The sequence below is a fragment of the Leucoraja erinacea genome, chromosome 20 (genome assembly GCF_028641065.1).
Source record: "Leucoraja erinacea ecotype New England chromosome 20, Leri_hhj_1, whole genome shotgun sequence".
Classification (NCBI taxonomy): Eukaryota; Metazoa; Chordata; class Chondrichthyes; order Rajiformes; family Rajidae; genus Leucoraja; species Leucoraja erinaceus.
Genome location: NC_073396.1, coordinates 313,881 through 341,498, shown reverse-complemented (window position 1 = coordinate 341,498; position 27,618 = coordinate 313,881). Strand labels below are relative to the sequence as shown.

At 45.5% G+C, this 27,618-nt stretch overlaps 1 protein-coding gene across 2 annotated transcripts; it reads left to right on the top strand.

Annotated features, from left to right (window-relative positions):
* Window positions 1-761: 761 nt before the first annotated feature.
* Window positions 762-27,294, top strand: syt17 (synaptotagmin XVII). 2 transcript variants are annotated; one of them, XM_055650937.1, is made up of 8 exons: window positions 762-1,000; window positions 2,237-2,254; window positions 2,987-3,123; window positions 5,673-5,818; window positions 9,692-10,311; window positions 14,264-14,384; window positions 14,557-14,712; window positions 26,379-27,294. In XM_055650937.1, exons 1-8 carry the CDS (start codon window positions 986-988, stop codon window positions 26,573-26,575), a joined length of 1,410 nt encoding a protein of 469 aa, XP_055506912.1. In that variant the 5' UTR covers window positions 762-985; the 3' UTR covers window positions 26,576-27,294. The 2 variants fall into 2 exon arrangements, with proteins under 2 accessions (XP_055506912.1, XP_055506913.1); XM_055650938.1 differs by lacking the exon at window positions 26,379-27,294 and adding an exon at window positions 16,305-16,483.
* The last annotated feature ends 324 nt before the right edge of the window (window positions 27,295-27,618 follow it).

The window sequence follows — 27,618 nt, the reverse complement described above, 5'->3', positions numbered from 1 at the left end:
TACCGTCTCCCCCCGTCTAGTGACCGTCTCCCCCGTCTAGTGACCGTCTCCCCCGTCTAGTGACAGTCTCCCCAGTCCAGTGACCGTTTCCCCAGTCCAGTGACCGTCTCCCCCGTCTAGTGACCGTCTCCCCCGTCTAGTGACCGTCTCCCCCGTCTAGTGACCGTCTCCCCAGTCCAGTGACAGTCTCCCCCGTCTAGTGACCGTCTCCCCCGTGTAGTGACCGTCTCCCCAGTCCAGTGACCGTCTCCCCAGTCTAGTGACCGTCTCCCCACACCGGAGAGTCTCTCCCCGCCACACTGTCTCTGCCCGACCCCGCCTTGAGCTGGCGACCGGGCTGCTGGACATCACCTCGTCTCAGATGCGGGCGGAGAGTGAGGGGCGTGGAGCGCGGCCCGGGTAGACGGGGATAGACCCGGGTAGACGGGGGTAGATAGGGGTAGACCCGGGTAGACGGGGTAGATAGGGATAGACCCGGGTAGACGTGGGTAGACCCGGGTAGACGGGGTAGATAGGGGTAGACCCGGGTAGACGGGGGTAGACCCGGGTAGACGGGGTAGACAGGGGTAGACCCGGGTAGACGGGGGTAGATAGGGGTAGAGACCCGGGTAGTACGGGGTAGATAGGGTAGACCCGGGGGTAGACCCGGGTAGACGGGGTAGATAGGGGTAGACCCGGGTAGACGGGGGTAGACCCGGGTAGACCCGGGTAGACGGGGAAGACGGGGGTAGACCCGGGTAGACCCGGGTAGACGGGGTAGATAGGGGTAGACCCGGGTAGACGGGGGTAGACCCGGGTAGACGGGGGTAGACCCGGGTAGACGGGGGAGCGGCCGCTCAAGGCATTAACGGGAAGGCGGCTGAAGAATCTGAAAGTGAGTTGGGAATGGCCGCTACTATCACTCACACAAGTCACGTCTTCCCGAGAGCGGGGCGGGAGGCGCCATGCGCAGGACCTGGTGCCAAGTGGTGAGACGCTGAGGAAGATGGCGTATGTACAGGTAGGTGTGGAGGCGGCGACACCGGGAACCGGTGACTGAGAAACGGCGGCTGTTTGTCAAAGTGCTGGAGTTAACGTGGCGGGAGTGGATCCACGGAGCGGGGTAGCGCGGGGGGGGGGGGTATAGGGGGGGTAGAGGGGGGGGGGGGGGGGGGGGGGGGGGAGGGGGGTAGAGGGGGGGGGGGGGGAGCGGGGTAGAGGGGAGGGGAATTGAGGGAATGTTATCTCCGACACTTGTCCAGGTGAGCTGGGGGAGCCGCTTCTTCACAAACACATTGATTCCGACCCCCGTCGTTAAACGCAGCGCCCGGCCATGATTTAACGCTGCAGCTTTTGCTGTCCGTACAAACAACTGTTGCTGTCTCACAGAAGCTGCTTTGACAATTGTTAGTGCCTCGCTTTGCCCTGTCAATATCTTTGAGCAGTGGGACTGGCGGAGCTGCGTCAGAGATGGCCGTGGTTTCCATGGTGACGACTCCAGCTAATTACGAGGAAAGACCAGTGACCCGGAGATCCAGTGATCCAGTGGCCCGGAGATCCAGAGATCCAGTGGCCCGGAGATCCAGAGATCCAGTGGCCCGGAGATCCAGTGATCCAGTGGCCCGGAGATCCAGTGATCCAGTGGCCCGGTGATCCAGTGGCCCGGAGATCCAGTGTCCCGGAGATCCAGTGATCCAGTGGCGCGGAGATCCAGTGATCCAGTGTCCCGGAGATCCAGTGATCCAGTGGCCCGGAGATCCAGTGGCCCGGAGATCCAGTGATCCAGTGGCCCGGAGATCCAGTGATCCAGTGGCCCGGAGATCCAGTGATCCAGTGGCCCGGAGATCCAGTGATCCAGTGGCCCGGAGATCCAGTGATCCAGTGGCCCGGAGATCCAGTGATCCAGTGATCCAGTGGCCCGGAGATCCAGAGATCCAGTGGCCCGGAGATCCAGAGATCCAGTGGCCCGGAGATCCAGAGATCCAGTGGCCCGGAGCACTGGCGGCAGCAGCTTGTCTGGCATCTCACCATCATGTACCGCTCTGAGGAAGGGTCTCAACCCGAAACGTCACCCATTCCATCTCTCCAGAGATGCTGCCCCTGTCCCGCTGAGTTACTCCAGCATCTTGTGTCTATTTGCCGCTCTCAGATTGCCTGATATTCTCACGCTACTTGTCACATAACTAGGAGAATGTTTGTTATACGGCGCTAAACTGATTCATTTCTGTTTCCTCCCTCCGCTGCTGTAAAAGGGCAGTTGGAACCAATAAACCAGGTGAGTGTTGCCGACCTCCACACACACACTTATACACACACACACTTACACACACACTGACACACACACACACACACACACACACATACACACACACACACACACACACTTACACACACACACTTACACACACACACACACACACACACTTACACACACACACACACACACACACATTTACACACACACACTTATACACACACACACTTACACACTTACACACACACACTTACACACACACTTACACACACACACTTACACACACACTTACACACACACACTTACACACACATACACACGTACTCACACATTCTCACATATACACACACTTACACACACACTTACACACACACACTTACACACACACACACTTACACACACTTACACACTTATACACACACACACTTACACACACACTTACACACACACACTTACACACACGCACTTACACACACATACACACGTACTCACACATTCTCACATACACACTTACACTTACACACACACACAGGGGTTGTTGGGGAGCTGCGGTGACGCGGGTGTCGGGCCCCGGGATAGCGATGGCGCCGGTGAGGAAGAGGGGTGAGTGGAGCCGCTCCCAGACACATGTATATACACATACATACATATATATATAAATACACACAGACACATATGTAACATACACACACACACGAGGGGCGAGTGGAGCCGCTGCAACAGCCGATTCCATCTGTTTATTGCAACAAACAGGGCTTTCTGTCCAGAATATCCGACTTTCTGCTGTTCCGGTGGAGCTGCAGGAAATGCTGTCAGAATAGCTGTTGTCAGCCCAGCGAGGACGAGGTGGAAATATTGGGACCTTTCCCCGCACAGACTCCGCCATGGCTGTAAGTCCCATTTAAACTGACCACCATCTGTCAGCGCAGTCTTGCTACTGGTGTCGACACAGACACAGAGTGCTGGAGTGACCAGCAGGTCAGGCAGCTTCGGTGGAGACTGAAGTCTGAACAAGTGTCCCGTTTCTCCAGAGATGCTGCTTGACCCACCCCGACACTTGTGTCTGTCTTTGGCATAAACCATTTGTTCGTTTCTACATGTTGTGCAGTAAGTGTTGGGTAGAATTTGTCTGGCGGCGGCGGCATCCGTTCCACACACACGCCCGTGTCGTGGTATCGCCTCCATCTCCACCCCCGGGACATGAACCCACACCGTTCCCGGCCTGTGCTCACCCCCACCCTCACTCTCCCCCCCCCCCCCCCCCCCCCCCCCCCCCCTGAGCCGAGCCGAGGCGGCAAGGCTGCACCATCACTGGATGTAATCACCTCGCTGTTCACCCACCAGCCGCTCGAATGTGTCCAGCGAGATAATGGTATTTATTATTGTAATACCATTGTTACTGTTAGTTGCACATTGAATTGGGCAGCAGAGCAGAAGCGACTGAAAGTTCACCCAGTGACACGATCAAATGCGCGAGGAATTGATTTCCCCTCGTGTTTGATTCACCGAAGGAACTGTCAAAGTCCTGGCTGCCGGTGTGATTCTGGGACATGTTTGCCCACACTGGCACAGAGTGAGAATATGTTCTACCTTCTAGATAGTCAGTCATGTTCAAACAATAACCAGGTCACCACTGACGTAATGTGTTCCAGCAGCAAGTTTAAAAAATCGAGCACAACTTCATCAATTCATGTCGTTGATAAATAAATACAATGTTCTTGACTGGATGTTTAAGAAAGAACTGCAGATGCTGGAAAATATGTTCTTTATGGGTCTGCATGTGTCACATATAATGAGGTACAAGTTAGTCTTATGTCCAGTTTTATTCACAAGCGATAATAATATTTCATTGAAAGTTACAAGTTTCACTTTAAAAATAAACGTGTAGCCTTTCATAATGAAATAATTTTGCAATCATGGAAAGATGATCAATGCAGATGAGAAGAGACGGCTGGGTGAGGTGCAGGATGGGAGAGAGGCCAGTGCACAAGGTACAATACCCACAGCCAGTAACGGAGTGACTCAAAGCCTAGCAAATGCATCGCAGTGTTTGTAGGGATAGTGGCAATAGGTGTAGATGTGCTGGAGGACAGGAGGATTGCAACTGGGATTAGCTCAGATGGGGCATTTTGGTCAGCATTGTGAATGAATGAATAAGTTTATTGGCCAAGTATTCACATACAAGGAATTTGCCTTGGTGCTCCGCCCGCAAGTGACAACGACATACAGTTTTGGTCAGCATTGTCAAGCTGTATGACTCCATGACACGAAGTAGGAAGAGGAGTAAGAAATGTAGTCCCTTGCATCTGCTCCACCAATCGATAAGATCATGAGAATTCTTCAAATGAGAGATCTTTACACTGTGGCTCTGATTAGAGGTTAACATAGAAACATAGAAAATAGGTGCAGGAGTACGCCATTCGGCCCTTCGAGCCTGCACCGCCATTCAATATGATCATGGCTGATCATCCAACTCAGTATCCTGTACCTGCCTTCTCTCCATACCTCTTGATCCCTTTAGCCACAAGGGCCACATCTAACTCCCTCTTAAATATAGCCAATGAACTGGCCTCAACTACATTCTGTGGCAGAGAATTCCAGAGATTCACCACTCTCTGTGTGAAAAATGTTTTCCTCATCTCGGTCCTAAAAGATTTCCCCCCTTATCCTTAAACTGTAAACTGTGTTCTGGACTTCCCCAACATCGGGAACAATCTTCCTGCATCTAGCCTGTCCAACCCCTTAAGAATTTTGTAAGTTTCTATAAGGTTATCCACTGGCAGGTGTGGAAATCTGATTGGAGAACTTGTGAAAAAATTGGTGATGTCAGTACTTCAGGAGAAGTGTCATCTTTGGAGAGGAAAGGAAAGTCTGTGGAATTATCTGGAGGCCGGTTCTCTGGATACTTTCATGAGTTGCACACACAGGGGATGTGGTGAGAAGGCAGGAACGGGGGTACTGATTGGGGATGATCAGCCATGATCACATTGAATGGCAGTGCTGGCTCGAAGGGCCAAATGGCCGACTCCTGCACCTATTGTCTATTGTCTATTGTACTAATCAAGAATCATCCAAGACTCCAGAATGTCTGCTGTTCCACCCCCACCAAGTTTCATTTTACTAGATTGCCAGTTTTACTGCATAATGTCTAAAGAAGGCTATCATTTGTAGTTGCTGTACTTATAAACATGTTGCATTAGGTCAGAATGAGTTTAGCAGTCAAAGAAAATATTGGTGAAAAAGCAACTTTGATGGAAAATGTTGGGAGAGGAACAGAATGACACAAATGTGGCAGAAATATAAAGTGTTCACAACCTAAACTTGTAGATCAATCCACATGCACGTCGGGTTAATTGCATTAGTCGACACAGAGTGGACCACGTGAAGGTTGCAATCTCCCACCCTGGGAATATAAAGTGTTCTTCTTTTACTGAAACAGAGTAAGTGATCGCAGCAACGATCAGGAAACAGACATGGAGAACATGAGCAGTGATCCTCCACCACCTTGCTTGGGGATCTCACCCGACAGAAAGAGTTCCTCATCCACATCACCGTCTACCTACAGCCTCGCCAGGAGGATTTCAAGTAAGACTGAGGAATCTTTAGAGCATTACTGTTACAGACGTTGGTCAGCCAGCTTCACCAGACACACGGTGGCTACTGTACAACCATCACCTCAGCAATGGTCTACTGACTGCGTACATTGGTCTGGTTACCTGGTATTACTGATAATTTTATATTATTGATTATCTAATGGTGTTATCACATTATTGGGCCTGTTAAGCTGCAGCAAGTAAGAATCTTATTGTTCTGCTGGTGACATGAATGCTAATTAAAGTGTTGAGTCTTCTCTTCAAGTGAGAAACACAGTGGGTATTCCCAAGGCTGGAGGAGGCGACTGGACTTTGGGCTGGTCAGTGGATTGCCTTGTGAGGGAGGGCTGGGAGAGGCTGTGTGTATGTTCACTGGAGTTGGACGGTGGAAATGTGTAAGATTCTGACGGGTCCTGGAGAGGATGTGACGAGGAGAATCTAGAACAAAGATGAGAATCTAGAACAAGGAGGAGAATCTAGAACAAAGATGAGAATCTAGAACAAGGAGGAGAATCTAGAACAAAGATGAGAATCTAGAACAAGGAGGAGAATCTAGAACAGAGAGGTGAATCTAGAACAAAGAGGAGAATCTAGAGCAAAGAGGAGAATCTAGAACAGAGAGGAGAATCTAGAACAAAGATGAGAATCTAGAACAAAGAGGAGAATCTAGAACAGAGAGGAGAATCTAGAACAAAGAGGAGAATCTAGAGCAAAGAGGAGAATCTAGAACAGAGAGGAGAATCTAGAACAGAGAGGTGAATCTAGAACAAGGTGGGGAATCTAGAACAAAGCGGAGAATCTAGAACAAGGAGGAGAGTCTAGAACAAAGCGGAGAATCTAGAACAAAGCGGAGAATCTAGAACAAAGCATCAATGTTTAACAATGAAACAGTGAAGTGATTATTTCCTCTCTCCATGGATTGTGAGAGGGAACTTTCTCCCTCAAAGAGCAGCAGAAGTCCTTTGCTATCCTCCATGCAGTCGTCGTTTCTTGGTAAGAAACGGGGCAAAGGGGTGATGTGTTTAGGCAGGAATCTGAGACGAGGTTGTGGTCAGATCGGCCATGATCTGGGGCAGCAGGTCTGATGGGCTGAATGGCCTCACCTGCTTTAGTTCTCATATCTGAGTGCTCATAGGTTATCTGGGTTTGATGTCATCCCAGCCAAATCTTCAACTTTTATCTGGATTTACATTTTCATACAAGAGCCCTGGAACAATAATCAGCAGAAGGAATTCTGCCTTCAGGTTGGAAATGCCAAGTCCATCACCCTCCAAACAGATACTATCATCCAGGGAAACTCATCTTCCACCCGACCGCCCGTGGGTCAGAGTGGGACATCTCCGCACTCACCCAGGAAGGAGCCTGTGTGTATTCAGTGATGATGCAATGTCAGCCTCTTTACACAGTGGCTCCAGACTCCAAACACACGTGACACTTCAGTCACACACACCCCACACGTGACATCCCCACATGTGACCCCCTCCACATGTGACCCCCTCCACATGTGACATGCGCCACCATGATCTATTGTAATTCTCATCCCATCCATTACATCTTTGCCCCAATGTGATTTCACAATCCCCACAGCTCCATGCCTTCCCTTCCTCAGGCCAGGCTTTTTCATGCCATGGTCAGCCACCTCAGCACTGATCTTTGATATAGTGCATGATCAAAATCTTGTACATGTACTAACTGGGCTATGTCTCCATGTCTGGGACCCTGCCTTTGCAGTCACGTGCACCTGTATGAAGAGATCACATCTGCATCAAAATAATTATTAGTTTTCTGTTCAGGAATAGATGTAATATGTCATAGTCATAGAATGATACAATGATACAGGCCCTTCGGCCCAACTTGCCCACACCAGCTAACATGTCCCAGCTACACTAGTCCCACCTGCCCATGTTTGGTCCATATCCTTCCAAACCTGTCCTATCCATGTACCTGTCTAATTATTTCTTAAACGTTGGGCTAGTCCCAGCCTCAACTACCTCCTCCGGCAGCTCGTTCCATACACCCACCACCCTTTGTGTGAAAAGGTTACCCATCATATTCCTATTAAATCTTTTCCCCTTCACCTTGAACGTATATCCTCTGGTCCTCGATTCATCTACTCTAGGCAAGAGACCCCGTGCATTTATCAGATCTATTCCTCATGGTTTTATCCACCTCTATAAGATCGCCCCTCATCCTCCTGCGCTCCATGGAGTCCCAGCCTGCTCAACCTCTCCCTATAGCTCACACCCTCTAGTCCTGGCAACCAGGAATTGCTCTGGTTTTCCTGCTAGGACGAATCTCATATCTTCGATGTACCGTCTCAGACATGCTTGTGATCCACATTTTAAGCGTTGGGACGGGTGCATTTTTCCAAAATTTGAGTATTAGTTTTTTTGCCATTATCAAGCCATAGTTAAGGAAACGACTTTGAAATGAAGTTAGCTCAGAGCAGGCTTCCATTGTTCCGAACATAATCAATTCTATGTTGGGGTCCAATTTTATTTTAAATAGTTTTGGGAAGATTTCAAAGATTTCTTTCCAAAATTTATGGAGTTTTATGCAGGAGACGAAGGATTGTGCTATAGTTGCTTCTTGAGATAAACATTTATCACAGAAGGGGAAAACATTCGGGAAAATGTTGTGGACACAGCACTCTAAATGCAGCGTCACCAATGTCTTATACAACTGCAACATGATCTCCCAACTTCTATACTCTGACAATGTGCCAAAAGCTTTTTTGACCATCCTATCTACCTGCGACTCCATCTTCAAGGAACCATACACCTGTACTACTAGATTCCTCAGCTCTACAACACTCCCCAGAGTCCGACCATTCACTGTGTAGGTCCTGCCCTTGTTAGACTTCCCAAAATATTAAATCCATCAACCATTCCTCCGCCCACATGGCCAATTGAGCAAGATCCTGCTGCAATTTTTCACAATTATCTTCACTATCTGCAAAACCACACACTTCTGTATCATCAGCAAACTTGCTAATCTTGCCCTGTATGTTCTCATCCAAATAATTGATATAGATGACAAACAGTAACGGGCCCAGCACTGAACCCTGAGGCACACCACTAGTCACAGGCCTCCAGTCCGAGAAGCAACTTTCCACCATCACCCTCTGCTTCCTTCCATGAAGCCAATTTGCTATCCATTCAGCAATCTCTCCTTGGATCCAATGCAATCTAACCTTCCAGAGCAGCCTACTATACAGAACCTTGTCAAATGCTTTGTTGAAGTCCATGTACACAACATCTACAGCTCTGCCCTCATTCACCTTTATGGTCATGTCTTCAAAAAACTCTAGCAGATTTGTGAGACGCGACCTTCCACATACAAAACCATGCTGACTATCCCTAATCAGCCACTATCCATCTAAATGCCTGTACAACCTATCCCTCAGAATACTCCAGTAACTTTCCAACTACAGATGTTAAGCTCCCGGCCTATAGTTCCCAGCATTTATCTGATCAGGCCCTTCATTCACGATGGTGTATTCCTTTGACCGTAACACTGATTGCTCTCAAGACACTTCCAAGTGATTGATCATTGCTTATTCTGATGGCAGGGAGTTAATATAACGACCACGCAGTTATGTTCAGTGAGGTGTAAGTGCCCAGCAGTTATGATCAAGCTGTTGTGTTCCAGATGTCTCAGGCGTTTGTGGTGAGATCTAAGGGCCATGTGCATGATGTTTGTAAACCTCTGAGCGTGTGTTGTAATAGTGCCGTGCTCCTCTGGTCTGAGCCAGTCAATAGACAATAGGTGCAGGAGTAGGCCATTCGGCCCTTCAAGTCAGTTACAATAATTTGATTTTCTTTCACACTGCCTGTTTTGCTTGTTTGTGTTTCTGATTTTCCAGATCTCGAGCCCATCAGACGTCCAAGTTCTCCTCTGCTTGACATCAAACCCATTGAGTTTTGGGCAATTGGATCTAAGAAGGAAATAGTGCAACCAAAAGTATTCAGGAAGCCTGTGTCCGAGGACTATTTTCAGAAATTTGAGCCCAGGCTGTATTCTGTCGATTCAAGCAGTGACGATATGGACTCTCTGACTGATGAAGAAATCCTGTCCAAATACCAGCTGGGCATGCTTCACTTCAGCACCCAGTATGACCTCCTGCACAACCACCTGATCGTCAGAGTGATTGAAGCCAAGGATCTTGCTCCCCCAATCACATATGATGGTTCAAGACAGGATATGGCCCATTCAAATCCTTATGTTAAGATGTGCCTCTTGCCAGATCAGAAGAACTCAAGACAGACGGGCGTTAAACGTAAAACACAGAACCCAGTTTTTGAGGAGCGGTACACCTATGAAATCCCATTCTTAGAAGCTCAGAGGAGAACTCTGCTTTTAACAGTTGTGGACTTTGATAAGCTTTCACGCCATTGCGTCATTGGAAAAGTTGCGATGTCCTTAAATGAAGTGGACCTTGTGAAGGGTGGACACTGGTGGAAAGCACTCATTCCAAGCTCTCAGGTAATTTCTGAATGAATGTCCATGCTTTACACTGACTGTCCTTGTTCATCAGGGTCATTCGTATAATTTTAGCAAATGAAAATTAAAAATAAATGCAGATGCTGAGATTCTGAAATAGACCAGAAAATGGAGGAAACACTGAAGAGGTTAGGTCGCATCTGTGGAAAGAGAAACAGAGGTAAAGTTTCAAGTGGCTGGTGTAGGAGTGAACTACTTGAACAAACACCTCTGGTTATTTAGTATAAAATGTTCTCTAAGAAGTGGAAACATTCTTTAGCTCCTTTTGTGAAATTTGATTACAGTGAAATAGCAATACTCATAATTCATTAAATTAGTTTCTTACAAGAGTTAATTAAATCTGTTAAACTTGTAATTAGTCGTCAAATATGTTTTGATTACACAGGAGAGCACAATTATGCATTCATATCCAGACACACGATAATCAGGAAATTATGGTATGCCTTCCAATTAGTGCATGTACACAAAGGTATAACAGACGAAAAGATTAAACATAAAGAACTCAAGTCTTAGCATGGCAAAATGAGAAGATACTTTGGAAATATTATCATAGGGTCATACAATGTTCAAACAGGCCCTTCGGCCAACTTGCCCATGCTGACCAACATGCCCCAACACTCACAGACGAGCGGTCATATCACAAACATCCACTCAGTTGGTAACTTGCTGTCCAAGGCAGCATTCTTTCCTGCCTTCACCATTTCTTCCTCATCATGGGGTTAGATCTTCATTCTGAAGCTAAGGCTGCATCCTAGAAGGGAAACCAAATGAGGAAAATCCAACTGGATGTGCTGGCTGGATGAGATGAAAGGGAATCATGGAGTTCCAGCACCAACATGGACCTGTTGGCCCAAATGGTCTAAATTAAGCAATCGTGCTTCCTCTGGTCTTGCAAACTTTTGTTCTCTCTCCAATCTTCTCTTCCATGTCAAAATCAATGGACAATAGACAATAGTTGCAGGAGTAGGCCATTCGGCCCTTCAAGCCAGCACCGCTATTCGATGTGATCATGATCAGACCACATTGCATTGCTGTAGATTAACAGCCAGGATGCAACTGTTGGAAGTTTGAGTAATAAGTCACAGATGACATGAAAGTCAATAGTCTTTGTGATGGTGAGAGGACATTCAACAATGTAGAATAGTGTTGATGAGTTGGTTAGATGGGCAGAGGAATGGCAGATGAAGTTTAATCCTGGGACGTGCGAGGTGACGCATATTGGGGGCAATAATAAGGCTGGGACATGGGACATAGGACATGGTTGGACTATCAGCATCACCCTGGATTATTGCACATTGGAGCTCATTCCAAGAATCTCTGAAGGCAACAGCACAAACCACAGGCGATTCCCACTTTCCATCCTTTTGCGTTATGGTAATTTACCCTGAAAGAATTGCAAGTCGCTGCTCGAAATCTGAGAGAGTTTGCTCTCACAGAAATTATGTGAAAAAAACTCACAAAATGTATTTTATTTATACTCGTGTTTTTTGTCACAAACACAGATGGTACGGCTTCAGGTTATGGAAACACCATTCCCTCTTAATACAAGGTCCCCTGTGCAGGATATTCATCTTCATTAACGGGGCATGGGTTATGTGGGCAGGCCATAGTCATAGAATCAAACCGCATAGAAACGCACTTTGGTCTAACGCGTCCATGGACCAAGGTGCCCCATCTACACTCGGCCTATCAGACTGTTTTCCCTCTAAACCTTTCCTATCCATGTATCTGTCCAAATATCCTTCAAATGTTGCGACAGTACCTGTCTCAACCACCTCCTCTGGCAGCTCATTCCATAGACCCACCACTATGTGAAAATATTCCCCCCTCCCTCGGGTCTGACCCCTCTCACCTCAAACCTATCTCCTCTGGTTAAAGTAAGGTTGTATTTTGACTATGTAAATAATGAATTAGGTCACAGCTAGATGCTCATCATTGGACCAGAAGAAGGATGGAAGGAGAATGCAGGGATGGATAGAACAGTTCAGATCTGAGGACGGGCTGGAGAGATGGTCTTACCTTGGAACAGGACAGTTTTTCCTTGGAAGGAGAAGCCCAAAGAGGTGCCTATGACCAGAGGGCATAGGCTTGATGTAAGGGTTAGATGGTGTAGAAGGAATCTGAGGAAGATTGTTTTCACCCAGAGAACAGTTGAAATCTGGAGCACATTACTGACGGTAGTGGGGGTAAAGACTCTCAGAACACTGCAGACATTCTCATATCATCATTATATAGGAGGCTACAGATCAAGTACTAGAAGTAGAGTCAAGCATGGATGGGTTCCGATGGCTAGTATGGCTGTGATGGCTGAAGGGCCAGCTTCCATGCTGCACAAATACTTAACCAATCCAATTGTCATCGCTCCATGATTAGCGAGCATGAGGTGACCTGCATGAGACAGCCCAGCTGTTGATGGTTGTGCAGTGGCCATCAGAAGCAGAATCTACCTGGGATCTGTGTCTGGAATTCACATCTTTCATCGTTCCGTTGGAGAGTTTCTTCAAATTCTTTGGTCAAATGTTTGTTAACCAACCTTCATCAAGATGGACAATTTCTCTTTAATGTGGGTGCATTAAAGGCGCTATTTAAACAAGTTCTTGTTGTTTAATTTGTGGAAAAGGTCACGACCAGCCTGTCAGTGAGACCACAGATAATAAACACATCATCATCCATCTGCTGAGAACAAAGTGATGCAGGGCATGGGCTAACGATGCACGATACTGTATGGGGTTTATGGGCAACTGTACTCGAGGAGAGATAGACACAGAGTGCTGGAGTAACTCAGCGGGTCAGGCAGCATCTGTGGAGAACATGGATAGGTGATGTTTCACAGAGTGCTCGAGTAACTCAGCGGGTGCAGCAGCATCTATGGAGCTAAGGAAATAGGCAACGTTTCGGGCCGATTTCCAGAAGGGTTTCGGCTCGAAACGTTGCCTATTTCCTTAGCTCCATAGATGCTGCTGCACCATAACTCAGCGGGTCAGGCAGCATCTGTGGAGAACATGGATAGGTGACATTTCACAGAGTGCTGGAGTAACTCAGTGGGTCAGGCAGCATCTATGGAGAACATGGATAGGTGACGTTTCACAGAGTGCTGGAGTAACTCAGCGGGTCAGGCAGCATCTGTGGAGAACATGGATAGGTGATGTTTCACAGAGTGCTGGAGTAACTCAGCGAGTCAGGCAGCATCTGTGGAGAACATGGATAGGTGACGTTTCACAGAGTGCTGGAGTAACTCAGCGGGTCAGGCAGCATCTGTGGAGAACATGGATAGGTGATGATTTGGGTCAGGACCCTTCTTCAGACAGATTGTGGTTGAGGAGCAAGCTGGAAGTCTGTCATGTGGGTGACATTGAGACCCCAAAGGACAACTCCAGAAACGATGACCAAAATACACCAAAAACTGTCAAATCTTGAAATGTGCTTGTATAAAAAATAGCATTTAAAGAAAATTCAGCTCATTGGAAACTCTAGATGTTTACTTGACCAGCTGTTTGGTTCCATTCTAAATTCATAATTCTAATCTTGCAGAGATTTTGAATCAGCTGAGCCTCATTTAGTAAGACTTTATATCAGTGATTAAAGAGTTGAAGTCTTGCTCCAGGTGCAACAGCAGAACATTGAGCTGCCGTCCCTCTTGGCTGAGATGTTAAAATTCTCATTGCTCACCAGTTGTTGAAGAGCAGGAGGACTTTCCCCGGTAGCTGAGATGACACGTCCTCTCAATGTGCTTCACTGACACATGCTCGTATGTGGCTCTTGTGTCGACACAACTTGGTTGCTGCATTTCTGTTGCAGAGTTGCAACTTCCCTCGGCAGACAGTATGTGGGAGAATGTCAGGAAATATCAACGTTTTCTTATTTTTCCATTAGTACGAGTGTGCATTTATTTTCTTTCACACAAATATTCTAATTCAACACCTTTCCTTTTTAGCGTGAAGTGGAACTCGGGGAAATATTGATCTCCCTTAATTATTTACCAAGTGCGGGAAGACTAAATGTGGAGATTATTCGAGCAAAACAGCTCCTTCAGACAGACATGAGCCAAGGGTCAGGTAAAGAATTTCATGAATCAGTATTAATAACTGTAATATCATAATCTGCTGAGGCTTTGATTTTTAAACATATTTTATTCCAGTCAGTATGGAAAAATCATAAATCAAAAAATGTACTATAGCTAATTATATTTTGCTGTGTGAAATTCTGACTGTTGTTAAACTTTGATAGATCCATTTGTTAAGGTCCAACTGGTTCATGGACTGAAACTGATGAAAACAAAAAGGACGTCGTGCATGAAGGGAACCATAGATCCATTCTACAACGAATCTTTCAGCTTCAAGGTTCAATCAGAAGAACTGGAAGATATCAGCTTAGTTTTTACAGGTTGGTACACACAGAGTCCATCGCTGATTCTTACTAATCGAGTCATTACATTGCTACACATTAATGGTCAGGATGCAACTGTTGGAAGTTTGTGTAATGAGGTCACAGATGACATGAAAGTCAATTGTGTTCTTGACAGTGGGATCGAGGATTGTTACGCAAAAACGCAAGTTGGTTAGTTTGGGATAATAATGAAATATAATTTTTCTCAAAACGAATCTTTTAACATAATACATTTCTACATAGCAACAGGCTCCAGACATTTGTTCCAAGTTAAAAAGACTTGGTAGGTATCCATGGTAGATGATTCTAGCAGAATGAAGATGTACTATTGTTGGGTTATTTAGAGTTCTTGGTTTCCAGCACACTATCATGAGATACAAGAACTGCACATCACTCCTCTGTGAAACAATGGTCCTAACATTATTCATCGTGGCCAGCTGTTGCCCAGCTCAGATAATGGTGTATCCACACTACAAAATTGTCATCATCTTATCCACGTGGAGTAGCATTACATTGGGTAATAATAAAATAATTATTATGTTTTTTAAAGGAATACATTTGCATAAGGATAAACAGAGCATTAGTGTCCCACTAGCCCACCCCTGTGATACAACAGCACCCATTCACAATAAACCTACACTGCAGGATCAGTAAACGGTTGACACTTACAGTAACCTGGCAGCCACCTTTAGACAAAGGCAGACATTGCCACTGAGATTCAACGTCACCTTCAAAACACCAGATCAGCCTTTGGTTAATTGAGGAAAAGGATATTTGCAGATCAAGAGCTCAGACTTATCTCTAAATACATTCTCCCTCAATAGCAAGAATGTCCTTCCACAAATTTGGAGTCCAAAACTGCACACAATACTCTAGGTGTGGTCTCACCAGGGCCCTGTACAACTGCAGAAGGACCTATTTGCTCCTACACTCTACTTCTTATGAAGGCCAACATGCCATTCGCTTTCTTCACTGCCTGCTGTACCTGCATGCTTACTTTCAGTAACTGATGAACAAGGACCCCCAGATCCCGTTGTACTTCCCCATTTCCCAACGACACCATTTGTATAGTAATCTGCATAACTGTTTTTGCTACCAAAGTGGATAACCTCACATTTAACCACATTAAACTTCATCTGCCATGCATCTGCCCACTCACCCAACCTGTCCAAGTCACCCTGCATCCTCATAGCATCCTCCTCACAGTTCACAATGCCACCCAGCTTTGTGTCAGCTGCAAATCTGCTTAAGTTACTTTTAATCCCTTCATCTAAATCATTAATGTATATTGTAAATAGCTGCGGTCCCAGCACCGAGCCTTACGGCACCACACTAGTCACTGCCTGCCATTCTGAAAGGGACCTGTTAATCTCTACTCTTTGTTTCCTGTCTGCCAACCATTTTCTATCCATGCTGAATCAGACCGATCCTGCTACTGCTATCCAAATGTGCCGCTATTTCATCTTTTATAATTGACTCCAGCATCTTCCCCACCACCGATGTCAGGCTAACTGGTCTATAATTCCCTGTTTTCTCTCTCCCGCCTTTCTTGAAAAGTGGGATAACATTAGCTACTCTCCAATCCACAGGAACTGATCCTGAATCTATAGAACATTGGAAAATTATCACCGATGCGTCCACGATTTCTAGAGCCACCTCCTCGAGTTCCCTGGGATGCAGACCATCAGGCCCTGGGGATTTATCATCCTGCAATCCCATCAGTCTATGCAACAGCATTTCCTGCCTAATGTGAGTTTCCTTCAGTTCCTCTGTCACCCTAGATCATCTGGTCACTACTATATCAGGGAGATTGTTTGTGTCCTCCTTAGTGAAGACAGATCCAAAGTACTTGTTCAACTTGTCTGCCATTTCCTTGTTCCCCATAATAAATTAACCATTTTCTGTCTTCAAAGGGCCCACATTTGTTTTAACTAATTTTTTCCTCTTCACATACCTAAAGAAGCTTTTACTATCCTTGGTTATATTCTTGGCTAGCTTACCTTCGTACCTCATCTTTTCTCCCCGTATTGTCTTTTTAGTTTTCTTCTGTTGCTCTTTAAAAGTTACCCAATCCACTGGCTTCCTTCTCATCTTTGCTATGTTAAACTTCTCTTTTATTTTTATACTGTCCCTGACTTCCCTTGTCAGCCACGGTCGCCCCTTACTCCCCTTGGAATCTCTCTTCCTCTTTGGAATGAACTGCTCCTGAACCTTCTCTATTATTCCCGTTATCATATCTCCCGTTTGTTTCCCCCCCCCCCCCACCATTCAGCTTAAACCCACCCGTGTAGCAGTAGCAAACCTGCCTGCTAGAATGCTAGTCCCCCCCACCCCGCCTGTTAAGGTACAACCCGTCCCTCTTGTACAATTCACCCTTACCCCAAAACACATCCCAGTGGTCTAAGAATCTAAATCCCTGCCCCGTGCACCAGCTCCTCAGCCACACATTCAGGTCCTGTATCTCCCTGTTCCTACCCTCACCAGCAAGAGGAACTGGAAGCAAACCGGAGATAACCTCCCTGGGGGTCCTGCTTTTCAGCCTCTTCTGAGTTCTCTAAAGTCACGCTGCAGAATCTCTTTCCCCTTCTTCTCGACGTTATTTGTGCCGACATGCACGGCCACTTCCGACTGTCCACCTTCACCCTTGAGGATGCCCTGCAATTGACCCGAAACGTCCTGGACCCTGGCACCAGGGAGGCAACACACCATCCTTGACTCCCGCCTGTTGCCGCAGAAACCCCTGTCTGTACCTCTCACTATGGAGTCCCCGACAACCACGGCTCTGCTTGTCTCTTCGTCTTTGCTTTAGCGCCACGTTTTCATTCGCAGACATGTCCGCCGCTCAGACTGGCAGTGTCTTCTGTCCCGACAGCATCCAAGAGGGTGAACCTGTTTTCAAGAGGTACATCCCCTGGGATCTCCTGTACTCCAAGCTTCATCGTCACCCACCTTCTCTCTTCCAGTATCTTCAGTGTAACGATCTCGCTGTAGTTCCTGTCCAGGAAACTTTCATTTACCTGGATGATTCTGAGGTCATCATGTTGCCTCTCCAGTGCCCCAACACGGTCCTTCAGAATCTGAACCTGGACACATCCACAGTTGTAGCAGCCAGAGGCACCATCAGTGTCCCCAACCTCCCACATCCTGCAAACCTCACACACTCAACTTACCTGTCATTTCTTCACTTTGTCTCACTCTCTCCAACTTTTGGTGTAGCCTCCTCACCTCAGCCTCAGTCTCAGCCTCCTCACCTCAGCCTCAGCCTCCTCACCTCAGCCTCCTCACCTCAGTCTCCTCACCTCAGCCTCAGTCTCAGCCTCCTCACCTCAGCCTCAGTCTCAGCCTCCTCACCTCATGTCTCAGTCTCATCACTGAAGACTCTCGAGCCAAAGACTCACACTTTTCTTACAAGGCACTTCACTCAACATTATTCTCTCGAAGAAATAATTATATCATAAAAGTAATGTATCTCCTGTAGTAGAAGACAGCCGACACTGTTAATGTTTAAGGGAAAGAGATGGTTAATGTATCTGGGAGTATTAATGTTTACATTGAATTTCATTTTCATTATTATATAAGTGGCAAACACTTTTATTGAATTATATTTGACATTTGACATCTTGCCCAGCTCGGTGTAAATGGAGAACGGCTCGGTGAGAGACTGTGATTAATTATTCTTTGCTTTCTGAGCTGCTGAATGAGATCACTGCTGTGGCTTCGAATAACTAACTGTATTATGTCAATTAAATTAGCCTCAACAAACTGATATGGAAACCAGTTTTGAGTGCCTGAGGTATTCCTTCTACAGACAGTTTCACCAGGACCAGTTTACAAATTTGATTTTAAAAGTCTCGTGCATTATTTCAAAGGGCAGATAAAAATATCAATTGTGCTTATTCACACTTGTGTAACTATCGTTCCAGTCAGGCAGCATGGGTAATGTCTGAGTTTAAAGGACCTGCTTCCTCTGCTCTGGTCCTCACTGATTCAGTAGTTGTGGCCACTCCTCTCTCCAACTCTAGAACCCAGACTATGCTAACCACCTCCATGGACGGCCTCCATCGAGGGGCCGAATGGCCTACTCCGGCACCTATTGACTATTGTCTAGTGCCTCACACACGGCTAAAGGCCAGTTTGTTTCTGCTGAGGTGGGGTTTAATTTCTGGTCATTGGATGATTTGCATTGATTGTTGACCTGGATCATTAACACTTGACAGTGCAGTGATTTCACCAGGTGTGGCCATTCACAGGTGTGGCCATTCACAGGTGTGGCCGTTCACAGGTGTGGCCGTTCACAGGTGTGGCCATTCACAGGTGTGGCCATTGACCAGGTGTGGCCATTGACCAGGTGTGGCCATTCACAGGTGTGGCCATTCACAGGTGTGGCCGTTCACAGGTGTGGCCGTTCACAGGTGTGGCCATTCACAGGTGCGGCCATTCACAGGTGTGGCCATTCACAGGTGTGGCCATTCACAGGTGTGGCCCTTCACAGGGGTGGCCATTCTCAGCCATTCACAGGTGTGGCCATTGACCAGGTGTGGCCATTCACAGACAGGTGCGGCCATTCACAGGTGTGGCCGTTCACAGGTGTGGCCATTGACAGGTGTGGCCATTCACAGGTGCGGCCGTTCACAGGTGCGGCCGTTCACAGGTGTGGCCGTTCACAGGTGTGGCCATTCAGGTGCGGCCATTCACAGGTGTGGCCATTCACAGGTGTGGCCATTGACCAGGTGATTCTCCAGGTGGTCTGCCAGTTGTTGGACAAGTGTTGAGTAATCTCCAGGTGAGCAGTGGGCAAATCATCATTCTCCCGCTTTATTTGATGTGAACAGGTGTCCTGTCATCACAGTGCAAGTGATGGAGGCAAGGACGTCAACAGGCTCCCTCTAGAGGAGGAAGCTGCATGCTGCAATCCTTGAAATAAAATGCTAGAGCCAGTTTCAAACCCATCTTGGTTCTTCACCTGACGTTTCAAACCTTCACCTTATGTGCCCTGTACATAATAATCACTCTACAACTGTTGGCTGGCCTGAACTAATTACTGGACCAATGTATTTATAATATTGTGTATGTTTTATAACTGTATTACAAATCTGCAGTCAGATCTCCAGCAGATACTAACATGGACAGCAGGTTGGCTGGGCAGATACTAGCATGGATAGCAGGTTGGCTGGGCAGATACGAGCATGGATAGCAGGTTGGCTGGGCAGATACTAACATGGACAGCAGGTTGGCTGGATGGATACTAACATGGACAGCAGGTTGGCTGGATGGATACTAACATGGACAGCAGGTTGGCTGGGCAGATACGAGCATGGATAGCAGGTTGGCTGGGTGGATACTAACATGGATAGCAGGTTGGCTGGGCAGATACCAACATGGACAGCAGGTTGGTTGGATGGATACTAACATGGATAGCAGGTTGGCTGGGTAGATACTAACATGGATAGCAGGTTGGCTGGGTGGATACTAACATGGACAGCAGGTTGGCTGGGTGGATACGAGCATGGATAGCAGGTTGGCTGGGTGGATACTAACATGGATAGCAGGTTGGCTGGGCAGATACTAGCATGGACAGCAGGTTGGCTGGGCAGATACGAGCATGGATAGCAGGTTGGCTGGGTAGATACTAACATGGATAGCAGGTTGGCTGGGTGGCAGATGACACAAAGAGTGGCAATAAAGGGGGCTTTATCTGGTTGGCTGCCAGTGACTAGTGGAGTTCCGCAGGGCTCGGTGCTGGGGCTGCTACTATTCACGTTGTATATTAATGATTTGGATGAGGGGATTGAAGGCTTTGTGGCAAAGTTTGCGGATGATACAAAAATAGTTGGAGGAGCAGGTAGTGTAGAGAAAGCAGGGACTCTGCAGAATGACTTGGATAGGTTGGGAGAGAGGACAGAGAAGTGGCAGATGGAATATAGTGTAGCAAAGTGTGATCATGCATTTTGCTTGTAGGAATAAATGGGGTGAGAATCCAGAAATCGGAGGTGCAAAGGGACTTGGGAGCTGGTGCAGGATTCCCAAAAGGTTAATCTGCAAGTGGAATCGATAGTAAAGAAAGCAAATGCAACGTTTGCATTTACTTCAAATGGGCTTGTATACAAAAACAGGGATGTAATGCTGAGGCTCTATAAGGCGCTGGTCTGGCCACATTTGGAGCATTGTGAGCAGTTTTGGGCCCCGTATCTGAGGAAGGATGTGCCGGCTCTGGAGAGGGTCGAGAGGATATTTACAAGAATGATCCCATGAATGAGTGGGTTAACATATGATGAGCGTTTGTCGGCACTGGGCCTGTACTCGCTGGAGGTTAGAAGAATGAGGGGGACCTCATTGAAACGTACAGAATAGTGAAATGCTTGGATCGAGTGGATGGGGAGATGATGTTTCCACTGGTGGGAATGTCTAGGACTAGAGGTCATAGTCTCAGAATTAAAGCACGTTCTTCTAGGAAGGAGAAGAGGAGAAATTTCTTTAGTCATAGGGTGGTGAATCTGTGCAATTCTTTGCCACCGAAGGCTGTGGAGGACAAGTCAGTGGATATTTAAAAGGCAGAGATAGATAGATTCTTGATTAGTGCGGGTGTCAGAGGTTATGGGGAGAAGGCAGGAGAATGGGGTTAGGAGGGAGAGCTAGATCAGCCATGATTGAATGATGGAGTAGACTTGATGGGCCGAATGGTCTAAATCTACTTCTATTCCATATGACCATATGACAGGTCCCGACCAAAAACGTTCCCCATGTTCTCCAGAGATGCTGTCTGACCTGTTGAGTTACTCCTGCACATTGGGTCGTTCTTTGTGAACCAGCATCTGCAGTTCATTATTTCTACATCTTAAAATCCCTGCTATTCGGCTACTTCACCTCTCAGTTTCTGCCAGACACTTAACCCGTATCCAGCATTTATAAACCACAATTTCTTCCAGACTAATCTTGCCACGATTGAACCATCAGCCTCAGAATCCATCCCCTGTTCATCACAGTCTTGAACTACATCCCAACCTGCCACTATCCTAATCCATACATACATATATTCTCCTCAACAATCAGATTCTCATATATTCTCTTGTGAAATTGGAGACTATTTGGCCAATTCACAGACATCCCATCAATAACAATAGACAATAGGTGTAGGAGGAGGCCATTCAGCCCTTTGAGCCAGCACCGCCATTCAATGTGATCATGGCTGATCATCCCCAATCGGTACAGGTGTACCCTGTTCCTGCCCTGACTCCGCCATCTTTAAGAGCCCTATAACCTTTCCCGTACCAGTGGGAGTTGAGGATTGAAGCTTGCTTGCACTGTGGTTCTGCAACTTCTGAATTGACTGATTGACCACAGGGAACCTGCAGACGGTGCCAGAGGTGAGTTGGACTCTTGCTTCTGTCCATGTGCTACCTTCAGGTAGATCAGCAAAGCTGGATGCTTTTCAGACACGTGCAGTCTTGGGCTGGGAATTCCCACGGCACCCACGGTGAGAATGCGACACATTTTCAGAGAAATTTCAAGGCCATTTTCCATGGGAATTGTTTGCTATGCTGGAGCTCGGAGCAGAGTGTATGTTTTGGAATCCGACATGCCACATCATATATTGGCCCACATTGTCCTCAGATCCATCAGCATGTGAGATGGAAGATATAACTCCTGAAAATCCACCCATGACTAAACTTTTAATCACCACTTCCAATTCTTTAGCTCGTTATCAACTTCTGACTGTCTCTGCAATGTGCCAAGGGATGTTTCTTGTGTTAATAATATAAGCTTTTGTTGATAGTTACGGGAATCAATGAAACAGCTGCTTCAGGGAGGATTGACTGGGGAATGTTGAAGATGAGGATAATACAGCTGATTATTCTGGCACTGTATTCGTTTTTCCAAACATACTGCAAGAAACCACCTTGAGCCCGCACTCCTTTGCTGGTGACAACTTTATTCAAGGGAATTGAAATGGTGATGAATGCTGAGAAGATGGGAGCAGAGGATGAGAGCACCAGGAGGAGAATTCCTCTCTGCTTGGCTAAACGTGCAACAGATTGTTGGCAACCATGCTGTTATATTTAACCCAAGATGAAGTTTGCATCTCATATCAGTGCCGACATATCAACGACATCTGCCTCCAGAGCTCATTCCAGCTCGACCTTGGCCACAGCTCATTGTCCCCGTGATGTTGCTGGCAGCAAGAATGTTTCTACTGATGGATCCACACTCTGGTCCCACTCACCACCTGTTTATGACCCACATCAACTCCAGTTTGAGTCCACGCTCTGATTTAAATATTCTTGTTTTTAACCCCCCCCCCCCCTCTCACCATTACCACTATGTTCTTCTCTGCTTCTTCTTTAGCTGTGTAACACTCGAAGATCTCGGCACCAGTCTACTCATCTCAGTGATCTACAGTAATGCCTTCAGCCACATAGGTTAAGACACTGTTTAACGCCGTCTATTCTCCTTTAGGATATTTATATTAATCTACATCTGTGACCATTGTTGGTGACCTGCCTGACCTCATGCAGGTACATAGTGTTATGTACAATGTTCTGAAATGCTAAGGAGACTACAGAGAATGGTTTTAGAACTCACGGCTGATCAAGGTTTCATCTCTACACTGAAGATCAGTTCACAGGAGTGTTTAGCAACTTAACACCACACTCTTAGTTTCAATTTCAAGAGAGTCAAGAGTATTTTATTGTCATATGTTTCAGATAGAATGATGAAATTCTTACTCACTGCAACACAACAGAGTATGTAAACATAGTTTAAATGGCAGCTTCACTGGGACCTGCAGCTGTTAGACCAGTGGTTCCCAACGTGGGGTGTACGCCCCACAGGGGGGCAATTTGATTGTTAAGGGGCGCGACTGAGGAGGTCTTGGTCCAAATTTTCGATTTTTATTTTTTTGGATTTTCCATCAGATAAACATATGTAGTTTATGTTTCAGATGTTATTTTGAGTAAATAATTTTTTTGGGGTAAAAAAGGTCTTTATTGTGTAGTTATTACATAATCACCGCACCATCGCTCTTCATGCACGTCGCACGAAGCGGGCGAGGTCATGGGAGAACCTTATTTATTGAATTGGATTTAGAAGTTCACTTTTTAAACGATAAGAATTATATATCACCACATGGGGGGGGGGCATCAGGATTTTAGAGGTGATTAGGTGGGGCATGGCCAAAAAAAGGTTGGGAACCACTGTGTTAGACAGTCGTGGACAATGGTTGATACACAAAACGGGCTCAGAAATGGAAACTGAATTGGCAAAGGTTTTTCTTCTTGTTGTTAGATGCTACCAGAATAAACGAAAAGCTGTTCAAATAGAGACATAGCAACATAGACAATAGGTGCAGGAGGAGGCCATTCAGCCCTTCGAGCCAGCACCGCCATTCATTATGATCATTGCTAATCATCCAAAATCAGTATCCCGTTCCAGCTTTTACCCCATATCCCTTGGCTCCATTAGCCCTAAGAGCTAAATCTCTTGAAAAATAGACGGATAAAGTTTAACTGTAAAATAATCTTCTTTGGAAATCAAATAGTCAGTGGACTAAGTGAAAGAGAGGTTTCTTAATGCAACTTGCCTGCCCTGATTCTCATTTGTACGACTCAGATGATGCTTTACGCGGTGTGTGTACATTCTTCATCACTCGAAGCAAAGATCATAGAGCTGATCTTTGGGTCAAAGTGGAAGCCAAACATAATTATACTGACCACACTTAGCAATTAGTTTATTGGCTGTTTAGCAACTGGAATATTAGGTATAAAAGTCAATAAATACAAAGTTGAAATGAATGTGTTTCAGTTGGACTGTTTCACTGAACAGCTGCTTCCTGCTGGTACACAAAATTGCTGGAGAAACTCAGCGGGTGCAGCAGCATCTATGGAGCGAAGGTTGCTGCTGCACCCGCTGAGTTTCTCCAGCAATTTTGTGTATCTTCGATCTTCCAGCATCTGCAGTTCCCGCTTGAACACAGCTGCTTCCTGCTGATGTTGTTGGGGTGGATTTGTCTCTAGTTTGTAATATTTTTCCACTGAGTATTTTTCCAACTGGCTTTGCTTCAGTCTTTTCATATCTTAGTATTTGCACCTTATTCTCATCTCAGTCGAATTCAATGTTACCATTGAATCTTATAAATAATCTAAAAAATGAATAAACGCTGTACTTCAAAACTGAACCTGCTGAGGGCAGCAGAGGTTTTTTAATGTTATTTATTTCATTTATCTAGAATCTTTCATTTTGGCCACGACAAGATTATATTCAACATCCATTTTAATCCATACATAACTTTAAATTTAACATTGATTATCCCTAATCAGTGTGAAAAAGGGTCTTGACCCAAAAAGTCCCCCATTCCTTCTTTCCAGAGGAGCTGCCTGTCCCGCTGAGTTACTCCAGCATTGTGTGTCTATCTTATGTACCATTTAGTAAATGCAGTTTCTTCATTTTGGTGAAAACTAATGAATAAATGGCAGACATTTTCACAAATCAATTGAATATATTTCACCTTTAATTTTTACATATACTTTTCAAACTTAATATTTTATTTTCCTCACAAAGATTATTTCACACAAAGCGTGGTGGGTGTATGGAACAATCTGCCAGAGGAGGCAGTTGAGGCTGGGATAGGAACATGGATAGGACAGGTTAGGAGGGATATGGACCAAACGCTGGCAAATGGGACCAGTGTAGCTGGGACATTGTTGGCCAGTATGGGCGAGTTGGGCCGAAGGGCCTGTTTCCGTGACTCTGGGACTAGTGTAGCTGGGACATTGTTGGCCAGTATAGGCGAGTTGGGCCGAAGGGCCTGTTTCCACACTATTAATCTATGACTATGACTGAACAAAGTATTTATGATTAAAATTGAGGGAAATAACAATTTGAGGCCATTGAAATATCAGCTCATTGTGTTTGAAGTGAACGGGTTTGATGGGAATAACAATTATATTTACTGTGATGAAATACAATCCCTTCTGCATTTGGTCCGTTAAACATAGATATTGCTTTGCTAAAATGATTTTGTTTACATTTTTAAATGTATTGATAGATAACAATAAATCAAATAATAATTTAAATGTCTCAATATATTGCTTAATATTTATATGAGGAGATTTAGTGAATGCTCGATACATTACAGCTCAGACTCGTTGTGGTTTGCAGTCTTTAAGATTATAAATAGTTTTATAAAGTGCTACATCTCGGTCAGATTGTATTATTTAATACAGATTGATACAGGAACATTATGATGTCACTGTAACCTTTACTAACGAGTTTTAATGATAAAATAATTGTATTATTGGAACATTGATCAATTTAAATTTGTATCAGTGGCAAATACCTCTTCTTCTTATCGAGTCCAGACACAAGATTAGAAGTTGTTCAGCCAGAGCTGCACACAATGGTGTCTGCCTTGTCGCTTCTTGTGCATCTTGTTGGTGGTGGTGGAAAGATTGGTAGAGACAGGGCCGCGATAGACGTGAATGCTCTTTCCTTGACCCCAGTGGCAAATCCTGCAAGGAATGATGACAGCTGAGAGGCAATGTTCACGACAGCATCTACTGCCATTCAGCTATCATGAATGTAGTTTGGTTTTCTAAGCCATTTATCACACTTTATGCCTAGTGCTTTATAGTTTTGAAGTTCTAACGGTTTTATTTCATTTTATTTAGTCTATGGTCACAACATGAAAAGCAGCAATGATTTTGTTGGCCGGATCGTCATTGGTCAGTACTCCACAGGTGCCCCCGAGTCTAATCACTGGCACCGCCTGCTCAATCTTCACCGCACCTCATCCGAACAATGGCACAGCCTCCGCTCCAGGGCAGACTGTGATCGTGTCTCCTCAGCTTCACTGGAAGTAACGTGATAGGAGTCACACTGGTCTACCCAGGCAGCAGCTTGTTGCTGTTCCTACCGGATCGATAAACACCAGGCAGAATGAGCTCATGCACCTTGGCAAAGAGGAAAAAAAGCTTCTTTGATTTGTTATCTTAAAAGTTAAAACTATGCGACAAATGTATTAGTAAATTAATTTTTGAAGTGCTAACAAACGATTTGTAATGGCCCATATTGTTAACATGCCGTCACAAGCCAGTCGTGCAAGAAATAACTGATTTAAGGTGAACTTGGATGTCCCAATGTATGTTTAAATAGATCAGTGTGAGCTGTCTTGGTGTCAGTAGTGAAATAGCTTAGAGTTGTCTTGAAAGAGCTCCCTTTATGAAAGCTTTATTGACATCTGAGGGATTATTGTTACGTGGATATGACTATATAATCTCTGTGCTATGTTTCACCCTGCTTATCAATAATCAGCCTGTCATCGATAGATTATTGATATGTTAGATAGATGTTTGAGCACATTATTGTTGGATCATGAGCTGAGATTTCATAGAACAGTTACATTAATAATGCAGAACAGATGTTCCATTCCTACTGTCACAACCTGCTGCTGTTAATGTATCGATCAACATATTTACAGAGTCCAGTGTGTTTGGTGTATGAGATTTGGATCTTTAATTGGAAGATGTATGGATTTCATTCTAATTCTGCAGTCAGCAGGTTACTAGTAATAAACCATCGACACCTGTTCCAAAGGATGTTTCATTGCAGATTTAGAGCAGATTTAGGTGCAAATTATATTGTTATACATCCATCATCTTGTACATTTCTGCAGATTAAGTACTACCAATGATGATATTGACCAAAATTAGAAATGATGTTGGGAGGTCAAACGTATCTACATAATACAGTTAAATGAAGAAATGGAGCCATACAGATGGATATCCCAGGTTTAAGTGGGTCAGGCAGCATCTGACACTTCTGCAGACTGAGAGTCGGGGGAAAGGGAATCGAGAGATATAGATGGTGATATAGAGAGAGAGATATAGAACAGATGAATGAAAGATATGC